Source organism: Spodoptera frugiperda, chromosome 29 (genome assembly GCF_023101765.2).
Source record: "Spodoptera frugiperda isolate SF20-4 chromosome 29, AGI-APGP_CSIRO_Sfru_2.0, whole genome shotgun sequence".
NCBI classification, from domain to species: Eukaryota; Metazoa; Arthropoda; class Insecta; order Lepidoptera; family Noctuidae; genus Spodoptera; species Spodoptera frugiperda.
In genome coordinates this window covers 10,147,506-10,173,869 of record NC_064240.1, presented here as the reverse complement: position 1 = coordinate 10,173,869, position 26,364 = coordinate 10,147,506, and the positions used below count along the sequence as shown (strand labels likewise).

General features: G+C 36.4%; 2 protein-coding genes across 6 annotated transcripts in view; both read right to left on the bottom strand.

Annotated features, from left to right (window-relative positions):
• LOC118268087 (sorbin and SH3 domain-containing protein 1) overlaps nucleotides 1-19,206 on the bottom strand; it is a 208,535-nt gene extending 189,329 nt beyond the window's left edge. For 3 of the 5 annotated variants that reach the window (XM_050706568.1, XM_050706572.1, XM_050706571.1), the window contains exon 1: nucleotides 18,937-19,160. The gene's annotated coding sequence lies outside the window, so the exon portion shown is untranslated. Of the gene's footprint in view, nucleotides 1-18,936 lie in introns of all 5 variants that reach the window. The other 2 variants (XM_050706569.1, XM_050706573.1) reach the window with 2 other exon arrangements.
• A 1,563-nt stretch (nucleotides 19,207-20,769) lies between these two features.
• Nucleotides 20,770-26,190, bottom strand: LOC118268314 (ras-related protein Rab-27A). Its single transcript, XM_035582755.2, has 5 exons — nucleotides 25,831-26,190; nucleotides 25,578-25,645; nucleotides 25,133-25,247; nucleotides 24,810-25,006; nucleotides 20,770-23,571 (listed from the first exon to the last, which is right to left on the bottom strand). The coding sequence occupies exons 1-5, from the start codon at nucleotides 25,972-25,974 to the stop codon at nucleotides 23,466-23,468; spliced, it is 630 nt and encodes a 209-aa protein (XP_035438648.1). The 5' UTR covers nucleotides 25,975-26,190; the 3' UTR covers nucleotides 20,770-23,465.
• Between the last annotated feature and the right edge of the window lie 174 nt (nucleotides 26,191-26,364).

Sequence of the window (26,364 nt, the reverse complement as noted above, 5' to 3'; positions counted from 1 at the left end):
GACTAAGCGAGAGAGTGTATTAAATTGTGAAAGTAAAAAGTAGGTAAGGCAATTTATCTTTTGTCTTCGAGGTTTTTGTAGCGATGGTTGCATAAGGCTTGATGGTAGAGCTTTTGGCGAGTTTGTCTCAGGATTTGCCTTACTGAAATGTCAACGTTATGGTATGTTTCTTTACAAGGGGAGATTTGACATTGTCAAAACTTTAAAAGGATAATCGACCGGGGCGTAGCTAGCGCCATATCTGCCTATCAATTATACAGGGAACTGTAGGTCAAAACGGGGTGATTCTCTATCGTGCTTAGCCAGCTTAGTAACGTCAGTAACAGTCTGACACTCTATCTCACCTCACCCAAGGACGGGAAAAGTCACTGGATAATCATTACCCCCAAAAGAGAACTGACTCAGTCTTTTCGCAATTTAACTTAACGAAAACCGATCTAACAATTCAAAATTCACATGACATACACGATGTACGTACCTACATATATTTAACCTCCTGCCTATCAAGTCACATGCCAATTTACATAGAAATGAGCAGCCAATAAATATTATAATGTTGACATTACATACTATTTACATATTGTTCCAACGTTATCTGTTTACATTTTCTTTTGCGATCCGATACAAATTGTATTAAAAGATAATACAAGGATTATTTGAATAAATGTTTCTTTCATGAGTAGGTACTATTGGTGCTCTGTTTTGGGATCGAATACCTAGGATCTACGAAGATACGAAAATACACGTTTTTGGTACCTGGTGCACACGTAGCTGGCAAATTAGCGGACGGACCTGATGGTAAGCAATCGCCGCCGCCCATGGTTACACGAAACAGTAGAAGTGTCATAAGTGCGTTGCTGGCCATTTGGGGATTTTGAATTTAAGGGTTGATGGGGAATCGGGGATTGGGAAGATTGTGAAGGCCCAATTATAACCTCACCTCCCTCACATAACGAAATGCAACGCAAGCGTTGTTTCACGTTGGTTTTCTGCTCGGCCATAGTATCACTCCGGGCGAACCCATTCGTGCCGAAGTATGGCTCATTCACACTTAAGCAGAGGTAGTTATACTAAGATTCTCCCACTTGCGACTTAACTTTCAAGATATTTCCTCAATATAGTAAAGCATTGTTAAGCTTAAAGTGCTTACCTATACACAAAGTTAGGTTGGGAACGTTCAAATATTATCTTCGTACAACAAAGTGTTCTTTGAGAGACCAACTGACTGCAGTTAATACTACAAAAGCCGTTTGTTAGTGGAGATGTGTTGTCGACTTCTCAGAACGTTGCTCGCTGTAATAACTGGCAACATTTTGTTTATTAAAAACAGCTTTGTTATCTGTGGTTCGGTTTTTGAAATTGGATATGGCTGTTTTCTTTTGTTGTTTGGTATGATTTGAGTATTTTCTTTTGGTGTCAAGATTTTTTTGCTGTACATTAAAATGATCATTTAATTATCAGTTTTATTGTCCTTACCTAAGCATCCGATTAAAATACTCATGATTCGATTCTCGAATCAGTCCACAGTTTTTATTCTACTAAAGTAATATTCTGACCGTAATAAGGAATGTATCTAAATAAAAAAAAACTGCGTTTAAAAACCGACTTCAAAAAACCAAAAACAAAAAGTTAAAACTAAAAAGCATAAAATGACTATTATAAGTACTAACTGATAGGTTAGAAGTCGGTGCCATACTGAATTGAGTACCTCCTCCTTTTTTGAAGTTGGTAAATAGTAACCAATAGGGTGTCCCAGCCTACAAGGGCAAAAAAATTTTTTCGATTTTAAGTACGCATACCCTCTATATTTTTTCTATTTGACCATAATAACTAAAATAAAAAATATCATTGGTATCGGATAACGGGAACCCGTGCCGACTTGATGTCAAAGTTTCAAGAAAAAAATTGTATGGAGATTATAAGAAAAATCACTTAAAGTTAGCTTTAATGTTATAAATTAATATTTTTTATTATTTTAAATATTTATTTATTATTAAAATAATATTATATATTAAATTCCTCATTAATGGCAACTTCTTCTACAGCCAGGATATTTCAGTCTGTGTACCTGTGCGCAATGTAGTAACAACTGTTTTTGTTCCTCTTCAAGTATGATTTTTTTTCGTGGAAATCTTGCAATAATTACACTGCTCCCACATTGGCTGTATCACTAACGGCTTTTGGTATTAACATTTGTGCCTTTATTTTTAGAAAAATAGCATTCTTTGAACATGAATAGGATCTAGTGTAGGAAACTGTCATCAATTTTAAAATGATCGTTCAAGGACTTGCTTTTGGACGAGTTACATGTAGAATAACCGTCAATGTTGAATCCAAGTGTCTCAATAGTGAGCGCCTGAAGGACACGTTGGAACATATTGGTGTACAGGTGGCCGTATGCCCGGTATGGGCTGAGCATCGCCGTGTCCTCAGGGATGTGCTAGGCTACGGCGACCTCTCGCGTCCGGCGTTGGTTCAAGCTATGTGCGGAGTGAGGGAGACTGGGATGCGATCTCTTTCTTATGCGAAGCAGTCATGCTAGCTAAGGAAGAAGCGGGACGCGTATGGAAACGAACCTCCTCAAGACCCAGCCGTCGCGAGAGGCACTCCGGGCGTCAGGGATCGCGCAACGATTTCTGGCCACCGTAAGTGTGGTTCTGCGGACGGCGAGCAAAATGTAGCTCGTCGCCCGACCAGAACCAGACACGTGCGGTACAAAAAGCCATCAGACCACCATAGATGGGCCTAGTAGGGCTGATACCTGATCCGGAACTGCGGCCTATCTAGAGAGTTTACCAAGGTTCCGGTTTTTGTCCACTCCAGCTAAGTGACCAGGCCTGCCAGACTCTTTCTGTCACTGCAAGAAGATCCTATCCTCATCTATCTTTAATGAGCATCAAATCTGATATGCAATGTCGAATAAATTGTCCAAATTAGAAATAAATTTGACGAGGGCGTTTAAATAAGTCTTCGGTTTTGTTCGCATTTTTTGTAGATCTCTCCAAACTTGGTATAAGGCTACTAGCTTCTTAACACAGTTGGGTAATGCATTAGTAATATACGGGCTTTTTCTCAATAACTAATGCACTCTCAAATAGTTAGGTTTGCACTTTTATTGATTGAATGATTGAAAATTGAATGTTGTAAAACAAACCTACCAATACTTGGCCATTGGAGGGCAATTTCGTATCGGTGATTTGATGTTTTACATCACCTATGAAGAATAATATACACTTTTTAGAACTGCGTAATGCCCCTGACATCTTGACTAAACGAAAACAATATGTTCCCTAATAAATTAAACAAGTAATAACAAGCACTGCGATACGATAACTCCGACGCCTCAAAATATGCAAGTACTGACATGTATCAAGGCAATTCGGCACGGGTTGCTGTGCTTCTAGGTAAATGAAACTTTATATACGTGTATGTTGACACTATTCGAAAATAATTAGAGGGTATGCGTTCAAAAATTTCGACATTCATTTTTTGGGACACCCTAGTAACCAACTTCCTATACCTACTATAAAAGTCATAACATAACTAGTGAACTCAAAAAAGCCACTAAGTACCTCACTACATGCATCTTCGAAATGTTACATTCTAAAATTGGCTAGATATGGTTTTACAAATTGCCAAGCCATTTGTGCAGAATATTAGTGACATAACAGCTATATATTTTAAAAGCAGGAATTTTATTTCCATTGGAATTTAGCCAAGTCCTCATTGGAACACCACTGACAAAATATCCTTTAAAATTTATTTAGTTAGGGTACCAAACTTTTAGCTTGCGTTTTTTGAGGATAAATAAACAGTTACACATATGTTTTTAAATAAACTGATAGTGGTTAAATACTACCTACAGAGCTTCACGCCTCTTAATTCCCCATAAATGCTACCCATGCAGAAATAAATATCTATGCAGCCTGTTCCACTGCATCACGCCAGGATCACCAGTTTAGGGCACAGAGAGTAAAGTTCCCTAAAAGGAGGATCCTTCGACTAGGCGAGGTGATCGTGGCTGGCGGGCTTTCTGCCAACTGTTGTTCGTTGGGATTTTCTATCCATGTTTATTCGCACGTAAACTTCATATCTGCTATGTAGCATTTAGGACGTCATCCGTTGATTTGCTCGTTTATGTGCGACTTCTGTCATCTGTTACTTGTCACATGTCGCTACACTTAGAGAATAGGCCGATTGCTGTACATCGGGCTTATTTCCAGGCTTCGTAGTTATTATTACCTACTACTAATTTTCGGAAAACATTATAATTTGTGCATAACCAGGCAAGCAGCTGAAATGCTACTATGCTCTATAAGTGACTGTAGTATTTAATTATCATTATAAAACACACACTGACTCACAAACTTAGGAACAAAAATAGCTAAACAACCAAAAAACGGGTAAAAACGGCCCATTTTATATTCCGAGACCGCACGGTAAATGGATTTTTGTGGTAACACCGCATTCATTGCGACTCGAGTAGATGGAACATAAAATTATTATAGAAAAAACTATTAAAGCAACTTACCTACTAGTTTCTAGAAGAGCAGAAAATACGTAGGATACAATATTAAACAAACAAATGCCACCGTAGAACTGTAGATAAAGAAAAAATTTAAGAAACAAGAGAGAGAAACTTCGAAAACAATTTTTGTTTAAATGCTTCAACTTAGTAGCGCCTTTTAAAACAAAACGCCCGCCTTGAAGTTGCATAAAACAAAGAAAGCTAAGGTAATAGAAAAACCACTATTTGCTAACTATTCAAACTATAAAAAAACCGACTTCAGCATCGCTTCAACAAAAATGTTCTGCAGTAACCTGGGACTAGATAATTTATAAGCCAAGCTTGCATTTTTGCAGACTCAAAAGAGATAGTCTAAATATTTGGAACAAGATGCGGCGTGTGCAACGTTAAATGAAACGATAATTCTAGGCTGTCAGAGAATAGTTTAAAATTAAACACTAGGTACATAAACAGTTTTCAGAAAATGCAGCAAAGTTATTGAAAGTAATTCAACAATCGGTAGATATATTATTTTATAACTTTGACCTATTTTAGATCACATATGTAACAATCTTCAAAGAAAAAACGAGTACCTGAATAGATAATTAAGAAATTTGAACAAAATAATAATTTTATAATAAGCGTATAATCGTAAGAAATAAGAAATACAAATCACGATTTACTCACGTAAAATAATGGACAAAAGCTCTACCAGCTTCCAGTCACAGAAGGTCGCTTCATCATGAGCAGCGTACGCGGCGACATTAGTAGGCTGCGCGACGTCGAATTTACGTGAGGAAACCGTGATTTTTAGTTAAATTAATAATTATGCGCCTAGCAGGTACTTCGCTATGCAAGGAAAGTGGTACACGTTGCGAGCTTGTGCATCATTCATCCATTTTTGGGTTAAGTTCTTCCAACAAAATGTAGCACCACTTGTCGAATTTCATATCTCATTCAGACTTCAAAATTTCACGAATTATTTATGTACCCCAACAAACCGCGACCTATGACAACGTTTCACTTCAATCTTTGCTTCACCTAATACCATAATTTATTCACTAACGCCATAAATTCAAGGATAAGGCAAGGGAGCCGGGGGTGGGCAATAAAAAAACTTAATCTCTTGATAACAGACCCGGGGCCGTATCGGAGGGCCGAGGGCGCGAGGAGGGACATTCAGACGGTAACTGGAGACGCATCTGTCAACAGATTTACGAAGGGTAACCGACAAATAGGAAACTAGTTTCAAAACTATATCCTGTGTGCTTTTTATTGGGGTCGTTATGACACGCATAAAGTTGACCCCTTTAGGTGGTATCAGATTTGTGGCGTTTCTGCAGCAAATATTTTAAGAAAACGTGGTTTAATTTTGCCAATGTAATATTCTATCTAATTAATCAATGACTTCTCCCGTTTTGGGTACACACTTACTGACTAAAAATCAACTTGTTCCTCTGCTCTTTGAGTCGGGAGCCCCAGTAACCTGATAGTTAGTCCGCAGCTCCGGGAAAAGTTATACCATGCTAATGATGTATCATACGAAAGACAGTACTCTTGGTACGAGTTTGCTTTACGTTTAAAGTTATTAAAACGAGAATGCACTCTTCGCTATGATTGGCCGGCTCGTATAAACCTACCAATCAGAGCGGCGAACGCCGTACAGATTTCGTAGCGTAACAGGTCAAATTATTATTTTCAGTTTCGATTCGCGAAATCCGGTAACACACATGCCACATAATAATTAAATATTTAATGAGTACAGAGTTTATTTTCAACACAAAATCGAAACAATATTAAACTATGGACGACCAATATATTTTTGGTGCAATTTTACTAATTACTGAAATTACGTTCTCAAATTGCATTACACCAATTTAATTTGGACTTTTGGAGGGGTAATTCTGGACAGTGTCGCATTTACTTTATTTATGTGACTACTATCTTTACGTATGGGGATGAGGGGAGAATCCAGAGGGGAACTAACCTACGCCTTGATTAAGGGTAAGCCCCGCTTGCTGCGGTCGTCTTGTAGATGGGACAATTTTGTACATGGACTTGGTTTTATGACAACCAACAAAATAGTTTAAGGTCATCCTCAAAGGTAACAAACAGATATTAATGATAGACGAGTAGTGACCATGTTTAAGTAAATAAAGTATTCGATGCCTCCAGTTAAGTGGAGTGATGATATCCGCAAAGGGTTGGCAGTTGGCAGCAGCACATTTCCAGACTCCGTGCTACTAGGTACTGAGAAATTTTCGAATGACCGAAAAAGTTCTAGTTATACCTACTCTGCCCGGGAATGGAACCCGAGATACCGTACCAGATAGTTGCACTCGACCAGCGAGGCAGTCATAATAAATAACTTGAAAAATTCAAACAATTGCGACACGGTCTTAACCGTCGTCTACCAATGTGTAGCATGAAAAACTTTCTCTGTGCAAGTAAAGGTACATATTTTCTTTAATGTTTTTAAATTACGTAGTTTTCCAACAACCAATTACCCAGCCACTTCTGTTCCTTAGTCCTCTGAAAAGTATTTTGTCTAATTAGGTAAGTTTGTCTCAAGTTCCAAGTTTACCGTCCGCCGGGACACACTAGCGGTGACAAGTAATTATTCTGTCTTGGTAATGTGATTGGTGTCTTTAGTTAAACGATCGATATTTTGAGGTCAGTTTTAAAGAAGTTTTATTTTTTTTTTTTTTGAGGTGGGAAAATCATCCAATGACTTCTCCCACCTTGGGCGAGGCGAGAGGGAGTATCAGACTCTTACTGACTAAAAACCACCCTGTTCCTTCTCCTGCTTTTCGAGAGTTTTAAAGAAGTTAACATTAAATTTAAGAACAGTTTTAAGCGAGGAGTGACCATATCTGAAAACTGTCCCGCCGCCCAGCAGCAGCTGTATGCGAAAAGCCGATGGTGCGAGGTCAAAGCTACTTCAATAGTACATTGTAGTATAGCTAATGTGCTAATGTATTTTTTTATAATAAGTATTGTGAGACATACTAAATTAACTAAAAACTACGGTTTAATCACGTATTATTAATGGAGAAAAGCTCTACTAGTTTCGAGTCACTGAGGGACTCTTCATCATGAGCAGCGTGCGCAGATGCGGCGGCGTCGCGCAGCCTACTGCGTGCTACTGCCATGGATTTCAGTTAATATACTAATGCATTCAGCTCAGATCATTTTTATAATAATTGGTAGATCAGTTTTCAAAACAGTTGATTGTACACACCTACTTATCTAGAGGTAAGACATTATTTTTGTAAAGGCAGACGAGTATGCTACAATGTTGTAAATTGTAAGTCTAGACATAAAGGGTAGGTTACAAAATAGGATACTAATTAAGACCCAAGTGACACATAAATTACGAATTATAAAAGCTTAACAAAGTATTATGTACTTAACATTATGAAGATAAATATTAATCACAATCTAATATAAAACAAGATCGCTTTCTCTGTCCCTATAGCCCTGTGTATGCTTAAATCTTTAAAACTACGCAACCGATTTTGATTCGGTTTTTTAATAGATAGAGTGATTCAAGAGGAAGGTTTATATGTATAACACATGCATAATATATCACCATTGCACCCATGCGAAACTGGGGCGGGTCGCCAGTATGGGATAAATACGAAAATTAATTACCTACATTCTGATTCAAGACTACGTTTTTATAGTATGACTAGCTTCTGCCCACGACTTTGTATGCGAAATCCCGTTTTTTTTCGTTCCCGTGGGATTTTCGGGAAATCGTTGGATAAAAAAGCTCATCAATTTTCCGCTAAATAAATTTAGCCGTCCTTGAGTTATAAATAGTGTAACCAACACAACTTACTTTATGACATATACAATGTGATTGGGGTGGGACTTCTAACCCGTTACGGCTGAGTACTACATACATCTAATTTTATCCACAAAAAATATGGGGGTTTGAACCCCTAATTGAAAATATTGAAAAATAGTGACTTTTTTCGGTAAAAATAATTAACAAATTATTTTTTTTTCTCACCAAAACAATATCAAACATATGAAAAAAGTAATGAATTAGTTAGCCAAGGTTATTAGCTACCGTTTGTCGTTTTTTTTTTGTTTCTACGACGCATACAACCTTTGATATAAAAAAAGTAAAAAAAATATTAAAATAGCCATAATTTTTAGGGGGAGGGGATTCGACCCCTTCGACCCCCGACTTTTATCGATAAAATTAGATGTAGAACTCAGCCTTAACGGGTTAGAAGTCTCACCCCTATCACATTGTAAACATAGAAGTATTAATTTAAATATTTTTAAACAAGATTTGCTCTTTGCTTGATGAAAGGCAGACTACAAAAAATAAACAAGAGTCACCAATCACTCATAAAACAAAATATTTTACCTAACATTCGAGGTTTTAAGTAAGTAAGTGTGGGAGAGCCATACTTCGAATGGGCTGGTCCAAGCTTTTCATTGCCCGATTCATAATCAACCCTTGAATTCCTAATCTCCAAAAGGCGTCCATGGGCGGCAGCTATTGCTTACCATCAGATGATCCGTCTGTTTGTTTCTCGCTTATAACATAAAAAAACTCTAATCCCTTGTGTTCTTGTAAACATACCTACCTACAAATTAGCGACAGGGTGTTTCATCTTACAACCCGACACGTACTTTGATTACGACATAAGTATCAATAAAATCTTAATTCACACAATGTTTGCCGAAAATTACGTCATGGCCGTGTAATTGAGTCTCGTAAAATAATTATGGCCTATTAAATTGTCTAGAATTTGACGCTGCTCTCTATTTTTACATATCATGAAACATTTAGAAGATCTTTGATTTTGTAATGGGATTTTTAGTAGATAGCAATATAATGAGATTTATTCATTTGTATGGTTGCAGAACTATTCGCAGCTCTTTGGGATTACCAATGACTATGTATCTGAGTAAGAGTTTAATTTTAAACATTTTTATATTCGTTACTGCATTGTTGTTTACATTTTGTCTAATCGAAGGTTATTTTTAAGTTGTTGTTTTACATTTTCCAACTGCATGCACTAGATGATGTTTCTAGAATCGGGTTATTACCAAATAAATAGACAACGCTTAAATTAACGACATTCTGGTATGTATCAGTTTTTCTCAAACTTTTTTCCAAACATTACCCTCGTATTTTCACAACTGTCTTCAAGTACGTACCTTCGCACTTAAGTACATACGTGCCCCACGACTTCATGAGGGCATCAACGTAAGTAGGTAGGCATAGAATGCTCAGAGTGGCAGTGAAAAGGGTTGGGTCAGCGATAGATAAGGGCGGACATTGCCGGACAGTTGGCCGCGTCATTGTCAGCCCATAAAGCCCAAAAGACCCGGCACTATCAAGATCTTTTAGAAAATTTCAATTTGATGCCGTTGACGCCATATTTTATTTAAAATCTTTCACGTCAGTCATCAAAGCGGACGGATATTGGGAAGAAAAAATATATAAAAGGACCTCGCCCGCCGTCACAACTTCCGCAATTTGTGGAAACGTATTTTATTTGATTTTGATTTTTTTCTCTTCTATTTAAAGTGAAGAAAATGCGATTTAAAATAAATTTCATCGACAAATGGCGTCGAAAGCTGCTTATGGGGCGTTTTCATTTCAAAATATTTCTTCTTTTGATCATTTCTTTTTACGATAGGACACTAAATCTTTCATTGCCTTACAATCCTGTTGCTAATTGGCGAAAGTCAAGTGATCTTAAAGATAATACTGTAGTAACAGTGCTGCATTCAAATTAGCGAATTACCATCTGTTACATATCGCATTACATGAATCTTTTAAGGGACAGAGATAGCATGATAATGTTCAGACTCATTACATGATTCGCTGCAGTGCCACTTGGAATGTCTGTCTGTTTGTTCATTTGCGTAATTATATGTATCTTAGGGTCCTACATGAATGCGCGTTGAATGCAAGCGTTGGGGCTTATCCTAGATGATTATCACTAGATTGCATTGGGTGCGTCTGTTCAGGCTAGTCACGCGAAGATTAACTTTAATTAAAATTTTATTCCGATATTAATTGTCTTTATTTTTTGTTTATTGTGCAGAATATGATTTGTGTACGGATTAAAGTTGTTAATGGAGTATTATCTTAATTAATAAGACCGTAAGAATGATTATTGTATACAGTCGTAACGAGGAGTTATTTTAACTGTTAGCTTTACTTGAAGATTAGTGCCGTTTTCACATGCAGTTTCTTATTAATTTCCTTTAGTATTTGTATACTCTCTATTGCAAACTACACAAAATTTTAAAACGAACAATTGTAATATTTTAAACTTCACCCTTAGTACGAGTTTGCTTTACGTTTAAAGTAATCGCAACGAGAATGCGTTCGGCGCTCTAATTGGCCAGCTCGAATAAACCAACCAATCAGAGCGCTGAAAGCGCTGTCATTTCGATTACTTTACATTTCGAAACTCATATAACGTTACAGATACAATAAAGCTGTACCATACGATGATACTAATTTGTACATTATAAAATTGTTTACTAGACGAAGTACCAACAAAAAATGTCCGTTAACAAAACAATACTATCTAAATATAGTCAAGTGTTTTGCCTTTTCTCTAAAAGACAACAAATAAAGGTTTCACGTTAAATAATTTAAATAATAAACTCTTTTATAGCTCACACCCACGTTACTTTAGAGTGGGGTGAAGAGCTTAGTACTTGATCTAAGTGGAAGCGAATGAACTGTTCAAAAGTGGGAGTTAAGTACAGGGATATTAAAAAAAAACTAAGAGATGTGCAGTTGAAAACAGAACATGAGAGAAAACGCCGTATCGTCTTTTTTATGAAACACCGGTAAACGAGCAGACGTATCATCTGATGGTAAGCAATCGCCGCCGCCCATGGACACTTGAAATACCAGAGGCGTTACAAGTGCGTTGCCGGCTTTTTGGGGTTAGGGATTCAAGGGTTGTTGTTCGGGAATCGGGGATTGGGAAGATTGGGAAGGGGGGAATTGGGCCTCCGGTAACCTCACTCACACAACGTAACAATAACAAAATCATACAGGTGAGAATACAACTCGTCGCACCAAGTAGCACTTTCCGTGCTTCTATACTTTTGCTATCACTCAGAAATATCGCTTAATAGAGAAAACTAGGGTTGGAATTGACGACCTTTATATTTTGTTTACAAACATTTCCATATTAAAGACGTTCAAGTACGTTTAGTGCAATATTCCATATTATAATATAAGTATCTTTAAACTCAATATTACTAGAATGATCCGCAAAAAATGTCCAGGCATGCGACACACATACTTAATGCAAATGACTTTTAAATTACTCCTTAATTTCAGTTCGCAATATTTCAGTATATGTAATCTAGAACATTATGAGCAATACCTACCAATTAAGTAGTATAATCAGCGACAAAAAATAGACGACAGTTTCAAAACAGTCTTGCAGATGCAGAAATAATAAGTAGATAAGTACGATTGGTCTGTTTTTTTTTATGGTAAAAGCCGGTAAATGAGCGTACGCATCGCCTGATGGTAAGCAATCGCCGCTGCCAATGGACACCCGAAATACCATAGCCATTTGCATTGTCGGCCTTTTGGGGGTTAGGAATTTAAGGGTTGTTGGGGAATCGGGGTTTAGGAAGATTGGGGAGGGTGGTAATTGGGTCTCCGGTAAACTCACTCACACAACGAAACAGCGTTGTTTCACGTCCTGTTTTTGAGAACCTGCACTCTCGTGCATAAGAAGCGGGCGTCTTAAACCTCCGGGCCACCACGACATAGGATGATTGTATACATGACAAGATTAACAAACTATTAAACCCATTAGACAATGCTATCCCACTTTTGTCGCTTCCTGTACTTTTAACCAATCAACCAATTTGATTAACAGTCTGAATATAGAGTGCTTAAATTAGCAATGACTGTACAATAAACGTATTGGACTATGAGGTAACTATGATTCAATAGAGAACGGAATGTTGATTGAGAATTTGAGAGCAATAATTAGATATCGTGAATGTACGATAAGTTAAGGAGCACAGTAACAGACGTAGATAAAATAATCGGTGTAAAATAAAAATTTAATATATATTATTAAAAAAAGGATAAAAAGTATGTTTAAACTAGCAATGTCTTCGCAGTGAAATATATTAGATTCCTAGTATAAGTGGCACCCCGACCAGAAACAGACCCGTGGCTAACTATCAGACTACCACAATAGGGCTGAGCCCGACCCGGAGCTGCGGCCTTTCTTAGCGGGTTACCGGGGATCCGGTTCGAAAAGCAGAAGTAGAAAAGGGGTGGTTTTTAGTTAGTAAGATTCTGACACTATCTCTCACCACAGGCGGGAGAAGTCATTGGATGATTTTTCCCAGTCTAAAAAAAATTACAAGTAGCACAGCTGATACCAAGCATAATTTTCTAAGCTTTGTAACCCACAAAGGTTGAATGATCTTGAATCCTTCTAAACGCCCATCACACTAATGAAGGCTTGCTTTTCGGCAAATTACTACAATTTATCACAGATACGTATTAAAATAATGTCTTAAATCATTATCATCATCTCGTCAATGATTTATTTGACAACGGATTGATGGCTTCGCTGTCATCGTCACTTGTTTTAAACGGATTTGTAATAACATGGAAAATTGGTTTTCGGAGAACTGCCTAAGCCTCTTAGGTACTGCTTTGTTAGTCTATAACAAATCCTAAATTTGGGAATAGGATCCCAGTATGTATTGTTCAACCGAAAACCTCGTTAACAGCACGAAGACTGAATTCCTAGAATTGTGCCCGGTTTATAGCAATAGGCTCTGTTGCTATTACTGGATTCCTAGAAAAGTATTTAGCAACCGTAACCCTCACTTGGGGCTCAGCGTAACAGATGGAAATTGGGATCTTAACATTCAACACATCATCATCATCAGCCGGAGGACGTCCACTGTTGGACAAAGGCCTCCCCCTTAGTCCTATACGTAGAACTACAAGCCGTCAACAACATTCAACATACGGCCATAATTCTGCCTTAACTCTGCCTATCCCTTCACGAGCTAGAACAGGTCTGATTCTACCATTATGATTGACAGCTTTATCATCATCGTCACAAGTTTCAACGTAATCATTATACTGGGAATCAGATTTTCCCAGAACTTGTTAATACTAATGTTGCTAATGGCTCGCTCCAGTTGGCACGTCCATACACGTTTTACTGGTGATTAATTATGATTATGTGTTAAAATAAAATTACAAACGTTAACACAAATGTACTACGACCCTTAGATATGAAAGAACTGGATGGTGCAAGTTTTACATTGTCTTGCTGTTTCCAAATATGAACATATAACGAGATTTTTATCAAGCACTGCCAAAGTTCTCTTAAAAGACTACCTACGGCCGAAGGCGCATGGTATAATTCTTCAATATAAAAAGTGCAAAATATTTGAAGCCTTTTTGGTGCCATTACAGTCAGTGGCTTATTTGTTAGTAAATTAACTTGAAGTTACCGAGCAAAAAAAAAACCATAGATAGGTCAAAAGAAATACCTTCTTATATTTGAGAAACAATTACGTCCGCTCGCTACACAGGTGACGGCACCACCATATCCAGCAAATCCTAATTCCATGTTACGTTCATAGTTTAGATCACAGAAATAGAGTATGACAGCTGTTTTGAAATACGTTTGTTTACGTGCGTTATCTATAGACTATCTAACTATAACTGTAGTAACTAAGCAGCCCACGGTTACTGCCAACATAAACGAGGTTGTTACAGAGATTGGAGATTGCAGGACTAAAATAGAACTCCGTGGGTTTAATGGCTTGTGGTCACAAAAAGTTTGGATTAAAGTCTGACTGATAAAAGAGGGTGTAAGGGTCATTGAAGATAAGTCAAGTGTTGATTGTTTTTAGATTAAGTGTATCTAGTTTCTTATTGCTTAGTGATCGGCTCTTCTTGAATTCGGTACCGACTGCTGCACTATATGAAGCGGTTTAATCTAGGATTCGGAAAAAATGGTCTGAGTCTAAGGGCACTTCAAAAAGTATATTAATCATAGTGATTATCATGATGATTTTTTAAGCGAAAGACATATGTAAGATTCGTAGCATTTGGCTGTCCATTGTCTCTGCCTACCCCCATGGGAGACAGGCGTGAGATTATGTAGGTATATGATCATCATGATGATTTTTATTCTTCTTATAATTTTCAGTGAAACGATCAAACAATGTTTTCTAAACTAAATAATTTCAACACAAACACTTCATCAACATTGTAACATCCTCCCAATCAGAGTTAGATCTAGTGATTTAGGTCAAAGGATACCCCTATATTGTTCTAGAATGCCCCATGTAGTCGTAATTTTGGGACGAAACAGCTACAGGCTGATAGGAATACCAAATTGGAACAATAACATTTCTCATGCGAAATGAGAACCTAAATCTCGACCATCACATCCAATCTCAAGGAAACTAAGCGATACATTCCAACACCATGTATCTACGTATACTTATTGTAATTCGTCTGTAGTATCTACGTAATATTGTGCCAACATTCAATACTATTTCACCAGACGAGGTGGTACCTAAATAAATTATAAAAATATAAACATCAGTCAACAATGTCTTTCATATTTTTGAAAAATATCTTTGATTGAGATTTCATTTTCAAATATTTTACTTTACTGATGTACCAGTTACTGATAGATACGATGTATGATGACTAGTTGGGACTAGATTGCTCAGTTAATAATCTAATAGATACCATTTGCAGAAGATAATTATTAGGAACTAACCATTCCTTAGCAGCTAAAAAACATATTTTATTTTATCCACCTGAAACAAATGCAAGCTCTATTTTCCAACAAAATAAAACTATCAAGAAAATAAAACTTGCACTAAAAGGAATTGAAATCGAGATTTCTCTCTACTGACGTGACGTCCAAATTCACGTGCATTAGACAAAGCTATAAATAACGATTCCAGGTACAACCAAAAATAGAATAACGTAACATTTACAAACCAACATATTATTTTAGAAGCAGTCAATCAAAGTTTGACGTCACAACATCAGCTTTGAACTCCATCAAAATTCTTCTTGTTTATCTTTTGTTTATGTTTAGGTACAGTTATGAGGCAAATATGTGAACGTATTATGTAAACGCCTACATGAAGTATGTTCAAAGTTAATTTTAGCAACGGTAAATCAAGTATTGTTTTTTAAAATTAACCTTAATGCTGCTTATCCAGAAGACTAGAGTGCCAAAGCTTTTCAACTTGGTTCAGCCATGATGTTGGTTTGTTTAAAACTCTATACGTATACCCCTAGCCTAGTTGGAAAAAGCCAGGATTCCAAATATAAAATTAATTCATATCCAGCTAAATAACCAAAATTAATTATAAAATCCTACGGTAACTTTACATAAATCATTCGAATAATCCTCTACAAGGTTCCAGCCTCACTGGGACTCTTAATCATGAGCAGTTCGCACGACGAATTCCGTCACACTTAGATAACCCTTAACCGCAAAATCTTAAGATTATCATCTTTAAAAAAGTAATAACATTCATGGCTCACATATTCGCAGATGCTATAAATTATTCGCTTTCCGCAAGGAATGTAAACAGTGTATATTTCAATCATCCACCGCTTCATTGGCCCAGATTTTGGAGGTGAAATAAACTGAATCCTGCACATACGTATCTTTCACCAATATCAAGGAAACAGTAACACAGAATCCATAATACTTATTTATTTAAACAAAAGCTCCGAGCAGAATCTTCTACTGGTACTTGGCACTAGTTGGCACGCAAGAAGCAAGAAGAAAGCTAAAATGTGTGTATTATTATAATACAACTAGTATAGGTATTTTCAATACTTGATTAGTACTATTGGAGATGTCTATTGCCCATAAACGAACTGACAATTAAGTGAAAATAGGGAGTTCTTATTCATTGACACCTTTCTTACTTACTTAGCTCCTTGAGGTGAGGAAAGTATTGAGAAAGAACCTCCTCCTTTTTGGGAAGTCGGTTAAAAATAGGAATAGGGAAGCGAAGAAGTAAAAAGAGTAACGTACAAGTCCTATGATAAGACATTGCTTATTAGGTAAGAGGCTTAGAGAACAGAAAGTAAAGTTCCTTAAGAAAAGAAGGATCATATGTGGAGAGGCAGAAGAAATCTGTACATAGATGAATATGTACATAGATTTTACCCAATCTACGCGAACTCTACAAACGAAACACTTCATTCAATTCTTCATTATTGCGTATCCAAATATAGCTCCAATGAATAGGTAACAGAAATATCGTTTTGTCCGTAACATTTCTATTATAGGAACATTTTGTTTCTTGTTTTGGCAACAACGCTGCGTGTAAATTAACCAGTTATTGAGATTAATTAAAATTAATTGGCTGTAATAGAACTTGAGTAGATGGTTTAAAACTCCCACCCTTTATGAATGTTGTAATTATATGCATTAAGGATATGATGGCATAATATTATGGAGATAGATGTAATGAATAAGTGTTTTCCGGGTTAATTAATTAAGTCTACTGAAAACGTTTTGTCAAACAATTTGAATTTACTTAGATTAATGAGCAGTTTTAACGAGAAGATCATGCCTTATTCTAATAAAGTCTATTAATATAAACGTTGTAGTTATATATCTATGCACCTATGATGTTCATAAGAACGATACCTCTCGAAAGTCGTTCGATGCAATTTTCCATATCCAGCGCTCTATTGCGAAAATGAAAAGTATCTTATCGAGTCTTAAGAATTTAACGTTTATTTTTTATTATAAAACGATTTTATTAAGCTTGGCCTGTTTGTTTGTTAGTTAATTTTATAAATAATTTTATTTAACCCCTTCTTGACGTCCGATCGGTCTGATACCTATTTAACAGACCAAATATAATGATTTTAACAAAGTCTAAGTCTCTAGTGAAGCTAATTTACTCGTTCCAAAGTGTAGATGGATGGATATGAAGAAAAACGAGCAAGAAATTCCATAGGTTACTCTTTTTCAATCAGGCTCACAATACAATTCTTGGTTACATTGTTTCGTTGGTTCAATTATATGAGAACAATGTAACACCAATATTCAGGCAAAGAGATTATCCAGGAGAGTTTCCAGGTTCCAGGTAAATTACTATTCTATGTACCTAATAAACCTAACCGCTGTTCGCCTTTATTTTCAAAAAGGCTTCTCTTGAAGTAAATAGCGCAACCTTTTTCTACAACAACAAGTAGGTACTTTTAGCCAGTAAACTTCACTTTATCTAACAATTCCATTATAAAAGTTAAATTCAGTGGCTTCTCTCCTCCCGAGATTAAATACTGAATTTTTTATATTAGTTTAACCTATGTTAGTGTGAACGTAATTTGGGTTCTGATTGCGGACTAGTTTCGTAGGACACATAATAACTATATTATGTGCTAAGCTAGTGATTTTTTTCCTATTTAGACCTATTTGTTCTTCAAGGACTTTTGGTCCGTGCCCTTGTCATATTTTTTTTGTTATGATAAATCTAATCCAAAATTTTAATGCCTATGTTACATACTACAGCTAAGCTAGTGTTAGTAAGTCGAACTTAAGTTTAATAAGTATATTTACATAGTACGTACCGCCGTACTCAGAGTCATATAATGGTTACTTAACCCAGTCCTTAGTGATTGTTTTCGGAACAAAATAGTTACTAAGTAATCATTAAATATCTGAATGTGGTTAGGTCATATTTTGAAACGACTTTGCTTTCTTTTTAGTGGAATGGGCGGCAAATTAGCTGACTTGACGGTAAGTGATTAGCGCCGCCCATGGACACCCGGAACACGAGAGGAGATGCAAGTGCGTTGCTTGAAATTATGGGTAAGGGGTTGGGTTCTCTAAATATCCAATGGCCTTTTTGGGTTAGGGTTTGGGTCTTTAAAATACCCTTCTATCTAAGAACTACTCTCAAATCTAAGAACCTTCAAGGAAAATCTTAAATGGGAATGCATTCAGGATGTTGACGTGAAAATAAATTAGAGGATTTAGATTTTATATTACTCTATCTGTTACCCTCTCGCTGATGTTTTGGATCTTTTTGATTTTCTAGTGTGTTATGCGATGCTTATAGGTACCTATCTATTTTAACAGCCGATATCAATCTATCTCTTCTAATTAATAGAGCTACTTAAGTAGTAAAAACTAAGTAGATAAAGGTGACAAAAAGCAATAAGTAAACATAAAATGCAACTTAAGTAAACCCAAATATTTTTTTCTTGAATGGTAACTGATTCTCCTACCACTAGTTACTTAACTGCTAACTTAAAACTTGTAACTTAGATAATAAATAAATACATAGGTCTATTAAATATCCAGAAAGTACATAAGTACTTTCTTAGTTAATTAGACATAAGTCTAAATTACATTACAAAATCAACTCACCTCTTTAAAAAAATCCTTAAAATCACTGCTTAAAATACTGTATTAATGTATCGGAATATTTATCGTTATCGTATCGTTTCAGTTCGATGTTATAAATGTCAACACTGCACTGCAAACCACGCGGTTTCCTTCACACACAGCCGTACAATGTTGCGGGCATCCCGTGCACTATTCACGTTCACGCAGCTTCATTGATAACTCGCGTCTTACTGAAAACACGGTGCCTCGATTACGGAGCTCGGAGAAGCCGGCTGCACCAATCTGTTGTCTTCCAACACATAAACAAACTGCCAAGCGGAATGAAGCTAGCCGCAGACGAAGCGGCTATACACAGTACACTCTAACGCCCCGGAAAAACACACGCACGCATCAAACACGGAAACAACAAGACACAAACGATACAGAAACAAAAATGAAGAAAGGTTTATTTTATAATCGACACGAAAGATCACATGATGAGATTGTATCGTGGAAACAACGAAAACAACGTTAAGTAGGGCCAAGATTAGCGCTAGTGTGACGTAGTACGGGAGCTTCCGCGTCTGCGTGATGGGGTCGCGTCCTTCAGAAAGGCCAATTTCGACACTATGTCCTTATAACAGAGTCCATGAGTGAGAGCCATTGTCGGTTTGTATTGCAGCTTATTATAAGTACCCGTACAATTTTGAGCTTTACCCCTCGATGATTCGGTTTGTATTTGTACGGCGGTCGTATAAAATACTGCAGGCAGACGTGTCACGTGCGTGCAGGGGGGCCAGATGATCGCAGTTTGGTGAACTCACCCACGACCCCTCGATACAAAGCTTGGAGCTAAATGCAATTTAACAAAAACTTACATTTCGTATCGATTTCATTTTGTTTTGAGGGAAGTCAGTATTTCCTTGTGTGAAATAAGTGTATGTGAGATGATACTTAAGTAACACATAGCTAATTAATAATTTTCAGTTAGATACGAAAATAAAGATAAAAGAAACCTTCGTAGAGCTTTTAAAAAAATTGCCCCAAACGGCTGGCATTTAAATAAGAGAATCTTATTAAGTAGATTACCTAGTATAGCATCATCTTGTGGAATCAAGCAAAAATGCTAAACTTTCAACAAAGTAGACTTAAATAGCATTTTCTACTTACCTACTTACTTGTGCTAGCGCTAAATATACTTTTTTTAAGGGGGAAAAAAATTAAATCATCCAATAACTTATCCCGAATCGAGGCGAGGCGAGAGTGAGTGTCACTCTAACTGACTAAACACCACCCTGTTCCTACTACTGTTCTATGAACCGGAGCCTTCGTAAACCCGCTAAGTAGACCGCAGCTCCGGGTCGGGCATCAGCTCTACTGCCCTATCTACGGCCTACGGCCCCGGCTCTGCTGGTCTGATAGCTCTTTGAAGCTCGTGCGGACGCGATACGCCGTACGCACGGGTCGGCAAGCTAACCTTGCATTATCTATGTATATGAACTTTCTAGCAAAAATCGACCTTAATCCACACATATTGGATTGAGATAAGTTATAAATATGTAGATAGTTAAATCCTTTCCGGAGTAAGTTGGAAGGAATGTGCGTTAATTAGACGGCTCTAGATGCACTCCAAATGTAGACAGTTTCAAATGATGAGCGTATATGACGTCTGTCATAAAAAAAATATATTCATCAGTAATTGCGTAGTAGCTACACCTACTTTTAGCCCATAGACTATACAATATATACTGAGATTTTGGCCACATCAAACGCCCAACTGACCTAAAAAGTATTTGGCACTAGATAAAAGGAGTTTCTCAAGCCTACACAATTTCTCTTACCACTATTTTTTGATGTGAAGTAAAACAAAAACAATTCAATAATCATATTATGTAATTGAATGACACAGAAAACATCAAATAGACAATAATTGTACACAAAATTGACACTTCATAATAAGTATGTATATAAATCGTAATTTGGTCAAGGGTAAATCTTAATATTTTAATTAATACGATACAAAATATTATTTAATAATAAATATAGGTTTTTAAGCCGATCACAATAACGACGAAAGTTTCGTTTGAATTTTTGCGCCCTTTCTCAGTTTGCGCGTTCATATTATTATAAAATTGATTAAATATGACTAGAATTGATTAGCATAAACTTAATAATTATGGCAAGATTTTTAATTAAATAAAGCCTTTATTTAAAAATGTAGTAAATATCCTTATATTTGGTAAGCCGAATATTCGGCTTATTTGACGTATACTTTCTGTACCATTAGTATGAGTTTGCATTACATTGAAAGAAAACGAAACGAGAGCGCGTTTGGCTCTCTGATTGGTTAGTTCATTCACGTCGGCCAATCAGAGCGCCGAACGCGCTCTCATTTCGTTTTCGTTCAACGTAAAGCAAACTCATACTAAGTGTACTGAACTGTGGTTCGTCCTTAAAATGTCACATTAGTTATGTACAGGTATAATATTTAATTTGACAACGAGATTTATCTACTAGGGTTGGTATATTGTTATCAATTATACGAGGAACGGATTTATTAGGAATATTTCTAGGGGTATACAGACTCATTAAGTTTGCTACTTTCTTAAACAGTACCTAGATATTAATATAATGTATGTAGATAACGCATTCGTGATCAAGTATACTTCTTTCACGACATGAGATGTGTTTAGACTAAACGAGGAGAATCTAGAATAAAAGTGATGCGGGTATTTGATAACAGGGAAGATGTCAAACTGTCTATAGGTGCGCGCCCACAGGCCCGCATCGTACGCATCGCACGTAACGGATTTTAGTTTGTCTTGAATAGAAACTCATATAACTGCGTCCACTGATCCGCATCGTATGCACTGCATCATCAGCAATGCCTACATGCGATGCGTACTGATGACGTCATACGACTTGTGTTGCGTACGATGCGGGCTTGTAGACGCTTGCCTTATAGGTCTGCTTGTTTTATTTTTGCATTTATTAGCGATTCACGGACTAAATTGAAGTTACAGCTTTATTAAATGTTCACATTTTATGACATCTCGTCTAGCATAAACACATCCCGACGCTAATGTCGACTTACAATCTAAATATTATTCAAATATAAAAAGTGTATAACAATTCATTCAGATTAGTATCATTTCCATAGACTAGGGTTAACTCCTCAATATCAAATATCATAAGATTTTTCCCAAAAACAGCAGACTTAAGCAGACAAAACTCACTGGATACACTTTATTTAATAAGTTATTAATTTGTGCTACTAAAATATCACACTTGTGCAAAACATTCAACAACAGAAACAAGCTTACAACAATACGATTCTAATACACAATGGACCTATACACAAGGTTGAAGTTTGCTTGCAGGCCGAGTTTTCGCCGAACCTAATAGTGATGTTAAGTATGAAAGCCGAATATTTGAATGATATCAGTCACTATACCTAACGTTTGAATGAAACAAATAGGTACTTCATTGAACATTTAACATAGAGAAACGAGGCCTTAGAAATATATAAAAATGAGGTGTATGTATGCAATAGCACTGGTTACATACAATAAGCAATCAGTGTAAAACAACGTCACACATTACATCAGAATTCAGCGTATCTGAAGATACGCGAGTTTCAAATTAATACTGTGTATTTATTTAATTGTTCAAGCTATTAAGTCAAGTGCATAGGTCCATTGTGTATTAGTTAATAATAAAATAACTCTACGACTTCAAAACTTCGCGTGACTAGGCTTACCCTGCACTTACGATAAAGAAAGCAACAATCGATAAATATTCTACATTAAAATTTCTCAGGATATAAAATAACTATCATAGATAAATCTTTTCAGATTGGCTAAGATATTGTATCTTAAATATTAAAAAGATAAAAGTAATAAAAGTAATAGTTTGCCTGATATTTATTTTGTTAGAATATTTCGCCGAATAGTAATTAAATGCTAGTATTCGGCTCGAGTTATGGCCATCCCTAAAATAACGACAAACCTGACTTTCAAAAATTCGAGAATAAATGTAAACCTGTAAATATTGTACGAAATTCAGATCATTAACATTGTAAAAAAGAAATACACAAAAAATAAAACTATTATAGACATAAATGTCAAAAATCACTTTTCAAAAGTACAGTAAGAAGGATGGAATGTAAAACAAATTAGTTCCATGAACTAGAAAACAAAAATCAGTCTCATTAACCGTAGACCCTTTGGAATAAACAATTTTTTGGTTCCAAGATTATAAATATAAAATGTTTTTGAAGTTTATAAAATACTAGCAAACCCGGCGAACTCCGTTTCGCCACCAATGATTTTCCCTGTTTTCCTGCTTTTCTCTTAAATTTTTCCTGATTTTTCTTTGCTATAAACCGTCCGAGACATTTCCAACGAATGCAAAACCGTGGAAATCGGTTCGTGCGTTCTGGAATTATAGCGTCAGGAAGGAAAACCCGACTTATTTTTATATAATAGATGTTCATAAAGTGTATAGTCAAATATTTTTAGTTCCAAGGTAAGATAGTGTATAAGATAGTATAAAATCACAGACTATAAAACTTAGCATGAACAAAACTTCTTGTCCTTGTTGGCTTGCAGTTTCTGGAGAGACTGACGACGGCGGCCTGACGCACAGAGCATCGCATACTCCACTGAAGACTCCATTCTGCATAAAAAAATATTAGGTACTTAGTGTTTTGAAAATTATTGATTAAAGGCGTCTTTTAGGAGCTATTTCTTTAAATTAAAATGTGTTTATCCATTTTTATAATAACTAGGCTAATGTATGTTGCGCGACGTCGTCACCGCATCTGCGCTCGCTGCTAATGTTGAATCGAAACTAGTAAAGCTTTTCCCCATTTATGTATGTGAATAAACCATGATTTCTTAGTTTATTAATTTTTTTTTTATTTGTTTAACATTCTCTAGATTTACATTTTTAAATACTACACATATAAAATAAAATAATATTTAAAAATATAAAAATAGGAGCCGACCAGTAGCGGGAGCATGGTCCAAGCCACCGGTGGTTAGGGCTCCAGAGACAGAAACCTCCTCACAATACGTGCCGTTTCGAGGAGTACTGCCTTCTGCATCAGGCCCTTGATCCATCCGCCCAACCCCAGCCTCCTAAGGTGGTTGTCGAGGCTGTTGGGAATTAATCCATTGGCCGACACGACTATCGGCACAATGATAGCCGAATCCACATTCCACATGTCGACAACCTCGTGAGCCAAGTCAAGATATTTTATTTGTTTATCTTTTTCAGCTTTCACGAGGTTCTCGTCATGAGGGATGGTGATATCGATTATCATCGTGCGGCGCGCTTGTCGGTCTATCACCACTATATCAGGTTTATTGGCTACAATAGTCCTGTCAGTGATGATAGATCGATCCCAGTACAATGTGATATGGCCGTTTTCGAGAACTGGATCGGGCACATACTTGTAGTATGGAACCTCAAACTCAACAAGTTGGTACTGCAAAGCAAGTTGCTGGTGAATAATCTTGGCCACCTGATTATGTCTATGCAAATATTCACCATTAGCCAAACGACCACAACCAGAAATTATATGTCTTATGGATTCACCAGGACTATGACATGCCCGACATATGTCAACGGTCCCATCCTTAATAATATATTTCCGGTAGTTATTCGTAAGGATAACTTCGTCCATAATTGCGCAGACAAATCCTTCAGTTTCTCCAAAGAGATTACTGAATCGTAGCCAAGATACGGACGCTAGAAAATCTACACTGGTTATTAATATTATTAATGCAGTAAAATACAGTGATTCTACTTGACTTGGATTTTTTGTGGTTATTATGGTGACCATTTCCATCAAGAAGCCCGCAGACTTTGTTGTGACTAAACTATTAGATAAGCCTATACATAATTCTTACCTGTTCATGATGCGGTCAAGTAAAATCTCGATAGCTCGGTCGATATTTTGTCCGGATTTGGCACTAGTCTCTAAGTATGGCAAGTTGTAGTTCTTGGCAAATTCCCGGGCACGATTCTGGTTGACCAGCCTTTTTTCTTGTAAATCACATTTATGACCACAGAGCACTATATCTGGGTCATCAGAGAGACTGTGAGTCTGGAAAAAAGTTAGAATAATTAAGTAATTTTCATTTACTAAGAAACCTTTGAAACTCTAGTGTAAGACAGTTTTATTAAACTGAACCTTACTACTATTGCAATAAGATTCAATATAAATTAATACCTTCAGCTGCTCAATCCAGTTCCTGACTTCAAGAAAAGATGCCTCATTGGTCAGATCAAACAGGAGAAGGAATCCCATGGCATCTCTGTAGAAAGCTGTAGTCAGGCTGCGGAATCTAGAACATACAATTTTTATTGTGTTAGACAAAAATTTGCATAGAGTAATCAGTTGATTATTTGTTGGTCCGAATATGGCACTACCTGAGCCCTAGAAGTCCAATCGTTTATTCTAATTAAACCATAAATAGGTACTTTTGAAAATTCTGTCTGTTAGTCTGTCAGTCAGTGATGCTAAGTGCTTGTTCCAAAGTATAGCTTCGAATGGAAATAAACGAGCAGGAAACCATTTGTTACCTATTACATGGAATGAAGCAACTAGAGAAAATAAAGTATATCTGCAAGTAATTATGATGTTAAAGGGAAAATAAAATAAAAATAAATCAGACCTCTCTTGCCCAGCTGTATCCCATAGTTGTAAATGAATGCGATGCTGCCTCCCATTCTGTTGGTAAATCTGAAATATTTCAAACAAAATAGTGAAGTAATTTATCAAAGCTTCCAATTTCATATTAAACGCAAATGGTCAATTAAAGTACATTGCAAAAAGCTCATACGTTAATTAATTTTATCTGTATCAATCATTCGAGATAAGCAGGTAAATTAATGTGATAAAATATTAATGTTTGATAATGAACTTACCACACTTTTCTCCCTAAAATCTATGCCCACGGTGGAAATAAACTGCGTGTGGAAGACCCCATCGGTGTATTTATATAAGAAGCTCGTCTTCCCTACTCCAGAATCTCCCACACAGAGAAGTTTAATAAGATAGTCGTAGTCCATAGTGATATTGGGATTAAAACAGCTAAGTTCAAACAAAGTTGGTTCCGTGTCTCACCTCCCATACGTAACTGGTTATATTTCAGGGCCTTTATCTAATAATACTGGTGCATTGTATACGTTTAGTACATTATCACAAAAATCACAAAATAAATCAGAAAAAAACATCAACAATCGATCGGTTTCTTAATGACTTTCCTGTCAATAATGTCATTTTGACGTTTCCACTCCCAACTTATGATAACACAGGGGTTGCCATTTTAACTATTCAGTTTCCTACCAATAATTCCAATTATCAGTTTTTTTAAAAACAGATTTACAATATTAATCAGAGAAATTAAACGAGTGAAATTCCGTCAGCGCTTTTAAAATTAAAATTTTCCTAATTGTGCA